This window comes from Berghia stephanieae, chromosome 4, assembly GCF_034508935.2.
Source record: "Berghia stephanieae isolate SIO BIC M18660-M18661 chromosome 4, UCSD_Bste_1.3, whole genome shotgun sequence".
In the NCBI taxonomy this organism is placed as follows: Eukaryota; Metazoa; Mollusca; class Gastropoda; order Nudibranchia; family Aeolidiidae; genus Berghia; species Berghia stephanieae.
The window spans coordinates 32117108-32129607 of record NC_088363.1 but is presented as its reverse complement, the minus strand read 5'-3'; the positions used below and the strand labels follow the sequence as shown (position 1 = coordinate 32129607).

Genomic DNA, 12500 nt, shown 5'->3' with positions numbered 1-12500 from the left:
AAAAGAAAGAAAAATATTTTTAATTTGAAAAAAAAAATCTTGAGCATTCGTACTGCGCGATATCCACTTGATAAGCCCAAAACTCTTTACAAGCAGTCCCAAGCCAACAGCAATACTTAAGACATAAGACGAGACATGACCTCTGTAAAGCACTATTAGAATATCTTTTGTTACAGGAACAACGCTGTTACCATTGAGGTACTCAATCTACCAACAACAACAAAAAATGCATAGATAAATAAAGGGAGTAAAAATGACTCTTATAAAAGATAGAACATAGAGAGTCATTATAAAAGTCTTTTTTACATCCTTTATTTTTCTATACATTTTCTATACTGACTTATTTAGCCACCTCTAGATTTTGGTATTACCCATTTTACACCCGATTATGAAGTGAGAATATGAGTAAAGACCCTTTTCTAAGGACTCAATTTTGAGTCGCCCACACAGGAGTCAAACCAGGAACCTACAAGTCTGAATGTGAATATCATTCCACAAGACCTAAAATAAACTCAATACTCTAATATTACACATTGTTTTCCTTTTGGACCTTAAACTTTTAGTTCAAATTCTGATTGATTAAAATGACCGCAAATTTTCGATTTCTTTTTTATCTAAATTATTAATTATTACTGCATTCCTTCAAATTAACCCCTCCTTTCAAGACATTCATTCCATAAGTAAATAGCCTTTCGTTTCAGCTTCACAGAATTTGGAAACAACACTACACCTTGATTAATGAGAAAGTTTAAAGAGCAGTGTTTAAAAAATAAAATTTATTACTTATTCATCTTATTTCCTTGAAATTCTACCAAAACAATGTCAAAAGCAGTCATCAGATCAAAAGATACCTTAGAGTTAGAATTTTATCCTGATTTTTGTTGCATTAAATGGACTTCAATAATTGCTTGCTATGCTTTGGGTAGGATGCTGGTCCTTCCAAAGAATAAATGAAACACTACCCAACCTTGGTGGACAAAAAAAAGTCAGAACAACTCAACGAGGAGTCAAACCCAGTCTATTTACATGCAAGCCTAGCGCTATACAAGTTAATCTGTTGGAATTCCTTTCATGTTGCAAGGAGATTCTAAAACGATTTCTTACCCTAAGATTTTCTTTTCCAGATTCAGCCATACTTGAGGAACTTGTTCGCCCATATTCTTTTGAGCCAGAGTCACTTTCAGCATTTCTTGTTCCAATTCTCGAATGTTCTGAGGATGTCAAAAGGAAGTGATTTCAAAATCAATGGACTTCAGTTTTCATTAATGTACAATCATTTGTCAATTGCCACACACCTTTTTTACAATTATTTCAGAAAATAATTCAATTGAACAATCATCACATGTTGAATATATTACTTCATCTAGTAATGGACTTTGCAGGGTTTTTGCTTGTGTTGTTTTTTGTTTTGCTATTTTGTTGTTTTTTAGGGGGGGGGGGTGTTTTTTGGGGGGGGGGTTTGAGTTTTAAAAAAAAATTTGTATGGTATTTCTATATTTTTTTTTATTTTGCAAAAGGGAGAGGGGGGGGGGTATTTTTGAATACTCTAAAACAAACTATGATTTCAAATTTGCATTAAACTTGTCATTTAAGATTGACTTACTTTGAAAAAATCAGATTTAGTCCAAGAAGTTACTATTTCTATGCTATATTGAAAAGTGCTTTTAGTTGCAACAACAGGAAAGTGTAATTTATTTTTATTACTTTTTTTTTACACAAATGTCTTCACAAATGTCCAAAAATAAAAAGACAAGGGTGCAATACTCACTGTTCCAGTCTTAGAACTAACAAAAAAGAATCCAGCAATTTGAGGGTATCTTTTTTTCAAGTCTTCTTTTGGAATAGGTGCTTGTGGAACCTGTCAATGGAGTCAACGAATATAATGAGTTTATTGGTTTAACTCTTGACAAAAGATGATTAGAAATGGGTAACGAAAATTATGTATAATTCATAACATTCAATTCATTTACTTATCAGTAGCCTTTTTCAAATTTAAGATTTGTCATGTTTTGAGCAACTTTGGACATAATCAACTCTATGATACGAGAACTGTGTAGTGGGGGGATAGACAAGACACTTTCCATGTTTTTGGGGGGGATTTTCTGTTTTTGTTTTTAAGCCCATCACACCTCATAGAGTATAAATGTCGAGCACAGCACGCAATTGTTCTCCGCTCTGGGCTTTCTTTTCCAGTTCTCTCTAGGTGGTTCCGATATTTTTTGTATCTGAAATCAAGGTCATGTCTCCAGGTAATCCTTGGTCTCTCTCACTTACGTTTGCCTTGATCTTTCCATTTTAGTAACTTCCTGATTGTTTTGGGACAGGGAGGAATGGAGAGAGATAATTCATGCAGTATCCGAAGCCTGGACCAGGCATGGAACCTAGAAGAAGATTGTTTTGTTGGCCAGTTACCTCAGGCGCTATCCACATCCCCCTTCTGCAGCGTGTCTCTTCTATGGCTGGTGTCCTTGCATAGGTCTATATTACTTACGTGTTTCAGGACAATGAATCTTTAAGAATATTCTGAGGCAGCTGTTGATAAGACTCTTAATTTCTTGGTTGTTGTCTTTGTGGTTTTTTCCAAGCTCTCCACTTAATCTTTACTTTGATGTCACTCTGCTATGCATCCATTTCTTTGTGGTTCAGTTGGTATATAGAAATATATGATATACCTAATATCTGAGGTGTAAGTGTACTGAGGGTAAGCATGATGTTTCATTTCATACAATTTTCGTGAGATTCATAAGTCTTTACGTCACCATTTGAGGCATGCAGAATATACACTGTTCTTAGTCATTTGATACAATAAGCAATTTAATTCCTTAATCATTAAATAAGTAAATTATTTTACGGCAAACTATTTTACCACATCATATTAATGCGAATGTTACTGCTTGAAGCTCGAAGACATAAATAACAATCATAACATGAAACAGAAACTTCAATTTAATTTACATTTCATTTACAAAGACAAATGTCTTTGTAAATCATATTGGAGCTCCGATTCCATGTTATGATTATTTCTACCCCCATATTCAGAATAAGACATGTGCTATGGCTTATATGGTCTGTGTTATATTGTATAATAGAGCAATATATGTCTTGTGCAATATTCACAATATCACATGTGCTATGACTTGTATGGCCTGTGTTATAATTAAGAGCAACACATATCTTGTGCAAAACTTTACCTCATCACAGTGTGTGGCTACGATGAAAATGGGTGCCTCCGATGTATGACTGACAATCGAGTTCAACCAGAAGTCAATGCCAGAATGCTCAAATCCTTGACGTGCTGACCATAGAAGTAAGTAGACAGCTCTTTTGGACAGGAAGAACTAAAAGGTGGTATATATATATAAAAACCCATATGAATCCACAATAACCGAGACCGATTTATTTAAAATACCCCTTACTCTAGAGACTAAATAAATCATTTTATTGCATCAACTTTTGTAACAAAAGATATATAAGTGACCAACTACATCAGCCTGGTACTATGTTTGAATGAACTGGATGAAGAAAAATGAGTTAAAAGTCAAAATCACAAGAATTAGAAATTTAAGTTGTGTTGTATTTTTAAGTTTAAGAAACAAAACTCACTACTGTCATTGAAGGAAGCCTTTTACATTAACCCAAAATTGTTTTAGTAAAACTTAACATTGTAGTATTATAAGCATTGGATTGTCTTCACCATTAGACAGGGAATTAGTCCCACAACTTTGTCTCCACCTGCTAAATTCTTGTCTTGATCCAGAAGACTAAATACCGCAATTAGATCTGGAGTCAAATTGCTAAGAATCAATAATTGCAGAATTTGGGTATCTTACAAGTCATCCCCCCCCCCCCCCCAATAAAAAAAAAGAGAAAAGAAAATGATAATAAAAAAATAATAACAAAATAAAATAAAATGATAAAATTATAAAAATGCATTCTCTTCAATATAAAAATATTAATTTAATTAAAATTTCACCACTTAAATTCATTTTATTAGAGACGTAATAACAGAATGAGGCTGCCATTCACATATTATGCCAATATATTGTATATAATTTTTCAGTTAAACATTTACGAAGGATTATGCATCTTAACATAATTTTTATCTAAAGATAAATGTTTTATATATTTGAATGAAAACAATTCATAAATTGATATTCATTAATAACAACAACAACAAAGCTATGTTGACTGATAAATATCCTCTTGAAAATCATGTAAATGATACAGTATTACATTTTTTACAGCCCAGCATACTTGCCTGGTGAGTGTTGTAATACAAAGTCTGCCCTGCAAAATCCCAGGTGCTATAGGTGATTTCAACGTTATTGCTCGTTTTCACAGTCCAGGGAGCGATCATTATTCCATCTGTTACCTCTTCCTTTGTTTTCTCATCTAGTTTTTTGTTGACGCTCATCAAGGATTTCAATAAGCTATTTAGAAAAAGAAATAAAACTGAATATTACCAATATCTAGAGTTGTGACCCAACATCTCAAAACGGTATTATGTCAGGATCAAGAATGAGAAATACAAACTTCAAGTGTTTTGTAATGCAGTAGTATTTATTCTCCACCATAACAAAGAAAAACTAAGCCCAAGTTTCGTGTTTGAGGTTATAAATTGAATTTCCAGCACCTTGTTCAGCCCCGCATTCATATTTATCTCTTTTATCTTCTTAAGTAAAGCAGTCTTTAATACAGCAAGAGAAGCCATTCTCATTTCTGAAGTACTAAATGGACAATATTAATTGCTTATTAACCTTTGTACAGGACACCAGTCTATCATACATAATTTTGTACATTGTCATTATCACTGATCCTATCATAAGACTCAGTGAATTGTTACTTATTAAAAAAAATATAATAACACTTTTACAAAACAAAGACATCTTTTATCTTTCATTATAAGATGAATACAAACCTGGTTTTTCCTGCTCCTCCCAAACCAACAAACATGAGTTTGGTTCTCCTGCATTCCGACAGTCCCTCTGCCAGTCTTTTCAAATAGGCCTTGATAGCCATGAACCCTCTGCTGTACACTTCATGGGGCGGAGTCTGCAAGGACGGGTTGCCATTTACACGGACAGCTGGGAAAAAAAAAGGATTTTTAACCCTTTTATGACACGACTATAAATCGTCGAATTGTAAATATGGTTATAATTGTAGGTGGTCAAGGTCAGCTGATAGAGCACCCAATTAACACACAAAGGGAATGGGTTTAATCCTATGTGAAGTAAAAAAAAATTTCTGACCCCCCCCCCCTCCTGGTCCACTTAGTTATTGGATAGCAGGTGGAAAGCACTTTGTGATAGACTAGCGTCCCATCTAAAGAGTGCATAGCAATTGCTACTATCCATTCACACTTTTGAAGCATGGATAAACTCATACTCATGGGTCCTGTGAATCTGAAGGAATACGTTTTTTTATATATGAAGACTGAATAACGTTCAAAATGCTAAGTGGTTGTTTTGTTTGTCTTTAGAGATTTGACAGTGTTCGCAAGAATTTTATGTCATTTAAGTGCCGATGAGATGGAAGTTGAGAGAAAAAACAAAGAATTTGATCTAGAAATCAAGCACTTAAAAAAAGGGTAAGAAAAAGGGGGCAGTTCCAACAGGCATCAGAAGTAGATCAACGAGCAATATTCTCCTTATAGATAGTTTGAACTCATCTAGAAGTGTCATGCCAACACGGTCACAGGGTTTCCTTCAAAACGAACACACTTAATTGGTAACAGAATAAGAATTATATCATAAACCTTGGTTTGATGCAACTAGCATATGATGGAGAGATGCTGTAGAGGGATAAAAAAATATCATCTACAAAAAGATAAATCATTTGACTGTTTCTCTTTCAGAAAATTATTCCAGGCAGAGCCTAGGCAAAATCACATCGTCCCATTTCAAGACAGGGACATAAGTCCACATGAAAGGAAGGAAGAGAGAGAGAGAGAGAGAGAGAGAGGAGAGAGAGGAGAGAGAGAGAGGAGAGAGAGAAGAGAGAGAGAGAGAGAGAGAGGAGAGAGAGAGAGAGAGAGAGAGAGAGAGAGAGAGAGAGAGGAGGGGAGAGAAAAGGGATGATGCAAAATCTCACATTTAAGACTGGGTGAGTGTCCAAGGGCCCCGGGCAATCTTTCCAAGAGAGGATTATGACAAACACTCAACATCCTCAGATTCTGAAGGCGTCCAATGTGATCTGGCACAGCAGTAATGCCTTGATAGTCCAGGTGTAAATTTTCCAGGCTGGACAGCAGGAAAACAACTGGTGGAATTCCACCGTACTCATGGTCATCTGATGAGAAGGAAGAAAAACAAGTTTTGAAAGTAAAAAAAATATATTTATCAGACAGAAATGTATATGTTATGTAATGAAAATAATTCATATCACCCAAATATTCATCAACAGTTGCCAGGGGTTCTATACAAAATGCAAGTGAAAAATAAACTTTTAATATGAATATGCCGAGAAATCGCAAAACAAAACAAAAATTGTTGCTAAATATTATGTGTAGATAGAAAAATAACAACTCTTCTATTATTATCATTTTAAGGCATAAAACTGTGATGAGATCGAGAATTCCACATAAACAAGACACAAGAGCAAAGAAGCATTCCGAAAATTTTGTTTCAGGAATTTTCTACCCAGGTATTTGGAATGAGAGGAAATGAACGAATGTGATGTTAAAGATAATTTTGATATTTAACAATATTTTATAATTGGAGTAAGTTTATAAAAGCATAATGGTATAATTTTCTCTTTCATTTTCTTTTCTTTGTTTTTAAAAATTTGTATTCTTTGAAGAAAAAGTATATTTTATTCTAATTTAGTTTACTAAGTGTAATGGTGAAACATGAAACAGAAAAATCAATACTCGAGAGACAATATTAGGTCCTATAGAAAAAAAATTACAAGATCAAAAGAAACGCATTCTGAGAAAGTGCATGTGTAAGTCATAAGTGAAAGAACCATTACTTACTTAAATCTTTTACACCAAGTCTTGGAATATTCCAGAAGAAGTAAGCGTTTAGTGCAGAAATTTCATCGCTGTCAAGAGTTGAGTTATGGTTCTTGTCATACTCTTTAAACAGGGACATCGCTTGCTGAAAACAAAATATAATATAAAAATAAATACAATATTAATATTTAGGATATAATGAATTTCAAAGTTTTAAAGACAGTGTTAGGAGCTTAATCATGTCTTTTTTTTACAAGCAAATTAACGTTAAAGAGGCTTCCATTTTGCTGTACACCTCTCTCTCTCTCTTTCTTTCTCTCTCTCTCTTTTCTTCTCTCTCTCTCTCTCTCTCTCTCTCTCTCTCTCTCTCTCTCTCTCTCTCTCTCTCTCTCTCTCTCTCTCTTTTTTTTTTTCTTCTCTCTCTCTCTCTCTCTCTCTCTCTCTCTCTCTCTCTCTCTCTCTCTCTCTCTTTCACATTGCAAATCTATAAAACTTATCCTATTTACCCCTCTCCCCAAGTAATTTGTCAAGGAACAGTCCGTTTCCAAGAACTCCTCATACTGATGAAGAGGTAGCTCTGTCTTGGAGCTTCCATGCCAAAGCCATTTTATACCTGTCGATGTACAATATAGATATGTTTACCAAATAAATAAATACTTTTAAAAAATCAATAAACAAAAATGAATATAACAGCTTTAAAAAAAATTTAAAAATTACCAAATAAGGAACGTTTCAGGCTCAAAACCCTTCTTCAGACAACAACAACAACAAAAACAATAAAGACACGTTTTTTTGTTATTGGCTGAAGAGGTTTTTGAGCCTGAAACGTTCCTTGTTTGGTATTTTATTCTCTTTTGAAGCTGTTATATTCATTTTTGTTTATTACTTTTTACAGTCCACAGCTTCTAGCAGCCTAGTATCACTTTTTAAAAAATCAAGTACTGTATACCTACAGCTTCAAACACTTTAATGTGCTTTAAAAAAAAGTATGCCCTTTTGCAATGGCACTATCTCGTCACCTAGGCATTCCATGAAGGAGGAATATAGAATACTCATCAAACAAGATGTCGTCTGATGTCAAAAGGAATCACCCATGTTGTCCAAATGTGCTTAAAGTGTTTATTTTTTTAATTTGAAACTTTAATGAACTTAATAGTTTAGCTATTCACTTGCTATAACTACTCAAGATGATTTTTTTTTCTATTTCTGAGAACAGATAGTGTCGCCAACTTCTAAAAGCAAGAAAAAGCAATAGCATGAAACCAATAATTTAATGAGTTATGTACTAGCATGCTTGTATACCATTAAAGTACAATTACATGATAGTTAGAGTTTGAAGTTTGCTGAAAAAAAATCTGTTGACTTGATTTTTTTTTCACAATCAACACCCAAAAAAGATTTTAAGATAAAAGATTTAAAAAATGATTTAAGAGCAATTTTTAACATAAGGTCAAATCCATATCTAATGACAAATCCCGTCTTTACTGTTTTCCACCCTAAAGCATTCCCCTTTGGAAAAACCTATTATTATGTTATTATGTATTAAATCATTACATTTCTTTTTCTCTTTTATATTCAAATCGCAAAAAAATAATCAAGTTAGTTTGTAGGAATAACAAGAATAAGATGAAACGCCAAATTTACTGACCACACAAATGCAGGCTTTTCAAGTTCACAAGTGACTTGAGCTCCATGGGAAGGTCCTTCAAAGGATTGCTGTCTAGGTTGAGAACTTCTAGAGACACCAAAAGACCCAACTCTGGAGGAACTGTCTGGAGTTGCATGGAGCACATCTTGAGCTCTCTTATTTGACACGTGTTGGCAACCTGCCTTGGAAGTGCTTGAATCTGTTGGAAGAAGCAGATAGGGTAAATGCATTTGCTCCCTTGATCAGAGAATAAACGTGTGACACCTAGGAAAACCTAGTAAAAGTCACAAGAAGTGAAACAGATACTAAGCTGCTAGAAGCTGAGGACTGTAAAAAGTAATAAACAAAATTGAATATAAATCTTCAAAAAAGAACGAAATACCAAACACAAAATGTTTCAGCCAACAACAAAAAACAATAAAAACATTAATACATTACTAAAAAACCAGATTGACGACTAAATATTCTGTAAATCCTCTTTGTAGAAGAAAAATCTTGTCAAAAAAAAAAATTGTAATAACTCTTGCCAGAATTATGTTTCATCCTCTATGTTAACTGTTGCTGTTGGCCTTATGTACATTTAGAAGACATTGGGCTATATAAAAGCTCACATTTAGTGAGTTAGCAGTATAACAAATAATGGCATCATTTGTTTAATAATACAACCATCACTCATCATCAAGGTGACAATGAGCTAGGTTGACGCTATAACAGGGGATAGCTTAATAAAAGGGTTTCACCGTTAAGTCACAAATGAATATAAAGCTTCAAAAAAGAATAAAATAACAAACTCAGAATGTTTCAGGTTCAAAACTCTTCTTCAGCTAATAACAAAATAAACATTAATAAATCACGTAAAATCCAAACAAATGGTAGAGAAATATTTTAAATATCTTCTCTGCAAGTACTTTTGACAGTCCACAGCTTCTAACAGCATAGCATCACTTTGACCTCTGATAAAACACCATTTTATTTATAAGAAAAAATAAAAACAACAAAAAAACAAAGAACAAAAAAATAAAAAACCCAACAAAAAACGAAAAACAAAAAACAAATAAGAATCATAGTGATGACCCATATATTGGTTCTTTTAAAGAACAAACACTGATTAGAATGCATGTGTATTAGACTTCAATCCGGATTGGATAAGTAAAAAAAAATTATATCATCATAATCGTAATAAATCCTTCGAGAAAGAACATTTTTGTGAGTCAATTTTCTGTCTGTTTAATAGTATTCCCTATTTATTAGACATACCAGCAGACCCTCGCAGTGGACAGTCGACAACGAGGACACTTGGAAAAAATCTTCAGGGAGCTGGACAACAGCACTGGACTCCAAGCAGAAGAATTCCAGCCTTTTGCATTGAGATATCCCATTTGGAATGATGTGAAGTTTGTCACAGTGAGTCAGTTTAAGGTATTGAAGGTTTTTGAAATATTTGAAGAATTTAGGGGGTAGGGCCGGGAGACCGGGCATCTTTCTGTATATAAAGTTTATTGTCTCTTGGTAGGGTGTGACTTGCTCAAACCTGAGAGGAGATAAAAGTATTTATTTCATAAGTAAAGATTTGAAGAGATATGTTTGTTGTTTTTGAGGGTTTTACGGCACTTGCAACACATTAAGGTTATATCAGCGCCAGTAAAAAGGAAGAAAATGGGACAGTAAAAAGTTCTAGAATTACATTTAATGCACCCAAGAGAAAGTAAGTCAAAGGGGAACTGGGAACAAATAGGGATCAGATGTATATTCCAAGAGCACACCACCAATGTACTTACTTTGAGATCACCTATAAGTCTCATCCGGACACAAGCACAAAATCCAACAACATTATACATTCAAAATAACAAATATAATAATACATAACAGAGAGATGATTTACAGGGAAAAAAATGTCATCTCCCAAAACAATAACTATACATTCAACTGTTTCCCTCCAAGCCAGGACTCCAGCCAGGGCCAGGACAAAACCAAGTAATCTCATTCCAAGACAAAGACAGAAAGCATGTTGGAAAACAAATATAAGAGGATAGAAGACACAGCATGTACCTCCCTGCCCACTAAGGGAGTTTGAAGAGATAGATTAAAATAATTTTATTTGGAGTCACGAATGATGCAATACAATACCTGATAAGAACTAAATTAGGCCAATCGTGTGGCCTTTGTTGCCCTATCGTAGTGATAAAAAAACTGATATGCATTAATATGATATAAAGTACAGAATATCAATTATAAAACAAACATAAATTATTCATCGAATTCAAACTTAAGGTGATCTAATGTTGAAATTTCTCACAGTTCTTGAACAGGTGTGGAGAGAGTTCCTAATATCTACGGTTCTGAAAATTAAAGAGTGGGCACGTATTGGGGTCAAACACTGGTCGTTGAAGATTATGAAGACACCACCTCTTGTAAACGTCAAAAACATATATTCCCTGGAATCCACATTGTCAATCTTGTGTACGGTGTTGTATATTTGAATCAGATCACCTCTCAGTCTTCTGTACTTAAAAGAAGGAAATGAAAGGCGTTCCAATCTTTCCTTATAAGACAGATAATACAATTCAGCAACAGACCAAGTGACCCTCCTTTGGACGTTCTCCACAGCCGGTTATGTACTGTCTTTTATACATTGGGCTTCATATGCAATTGGCAAACTCCAAAGTGGGTCTCAATAAAGTCTTAAATAACGTAAAAAACATGGTAGAATCGAATTTAATTATATCATTAATATGTAGATCAAACTTAAGAGTGGGTTCAAATGTCATACCAAACACCCTTCTCTGAAAACACTTCAATCAAAGAATTGTTATGTTCCTCATCAGTGAAATATATATTTTTAGGATTATATTCTCCAATATAGAAAACGTGACATTCGGAAATATTTAAATTCAACTCCCAATCCTTTGACCAAGCAAATAAAGACAGAAGATCATCCTGTAATGTATAACTGTTTTTTGCAGTGTTGTAAACCTTTGTGTCCTCTGCAAATAATTTACACGTAGAGAACAAGACATCAGGAGGGTCATTGATAAAGATGCACGGAAAGTTTTTGAAAAATCCACAATGTCAACATTATAATTGATCTTGAAATAATATATTTTTCACATTAAAAAAAAAATGTCAATGAAATTTAGTTTGGAGTATGTCGATTATCTTTTGTATCTAACTAATTATAATAGGTTGGGGTCACTGTAATAACATAGATTTTATTTCATGTCCTGGTACTCCACCAGGGTTGCCAGATAGATTTTGCAAAAAAATGACTAACGTCGTAGAAAAATGCTAATAGGTATTACTTTTAAAATGCAATTTTTTTCTGAGATATCATTTCTTTATATTAAAATGTATATTTTCTTATCGTACTCGTTAGTTGAGTTTGTTTTTTTTTAAACCTCAGCTTTCCTTAGTAAATTCAAAGGTATAAATGTGTAATGATTATCAATTTATCAATTAAACAGGTAAGAAATAAGCGATTTGAGAAAAATTACCCAAAAAAGCTGAACTGTTTTTTAAAAATACCTAATTTCCCATTCTTTTTTTTTTTAATCTGGCAACTCTATATTCCCCATCATTTGTCAAAGAAAAAGTAAAAAGCTTGCCTCATTGTAAAGACCTCTTCCTCCAGCATGGCTGCTCCCTCCGTACAGTACAGATGAGCCTTACAGTACGCATTATTCTTTTGTTTGAATGGCCTAAGCAACACGTCATCAGCAATTTCCACCTGGAATAAATACAACAGGTTCACAGAGCATCTATATTATAACATAGCAGTGTAGCAGGAAAGAGGAAAGAGGAACACCCAAAGATTAGATAGTGGGATAAGGTAAAGGACGATATGAAAGAACTGGGCCTGGAGGAAGATGATGCTCTGAACCGAGATGCATGGAGATATGGCAT

General features: G+C 33.9%; 1 protein-coding gene across 1 annotated transcript in view; it reads right to left on the bottom strand.

The window, feature by feature from the left end:
• LOC144970429 (uncharacterized) overlaps positions 1-12500 on the bottom strand; it is a 120789-nt gene that overhangs the window by 31954 nt on the left and 76335 nt on the right. The window contains exons 51-61 of the mRNA XM_078910057.1: positions 12203-12324; positions 9858-10131; positions 8601-8799; positions 7459-7565; positions 6974-7097; positions 6091-6288; positions 4919-5084; positions 4259-4430; positions 3192-3338; positions 1769-1858; positions 1105-1211 (exon numbers count right to left, since the gene is read on the bottom strand). Coding sequence (XP_078766183.1) covers positions 1105-1211; positions 1769-1858; positions 3192-3338; positions 4259-4430; positions 4919-5084; positions 6091-6288; positions 6974-7097; positions 7459-7565; positions 8601-8799; positions 9858-10131; positions 12203-12324 — 1706 coding nt within the window. The remainder of the gene's footprint in view (positions 1-1104; positions 1212-1768; positions 1859-3191; positions 3339-4258; positions 4431-4918; positions 5085-6090; positions 6289-6973; positions 7098-7458; positions 7566-8600; positions 8800-9857; positions 10132-12202; positions 12325-12500) is intronic.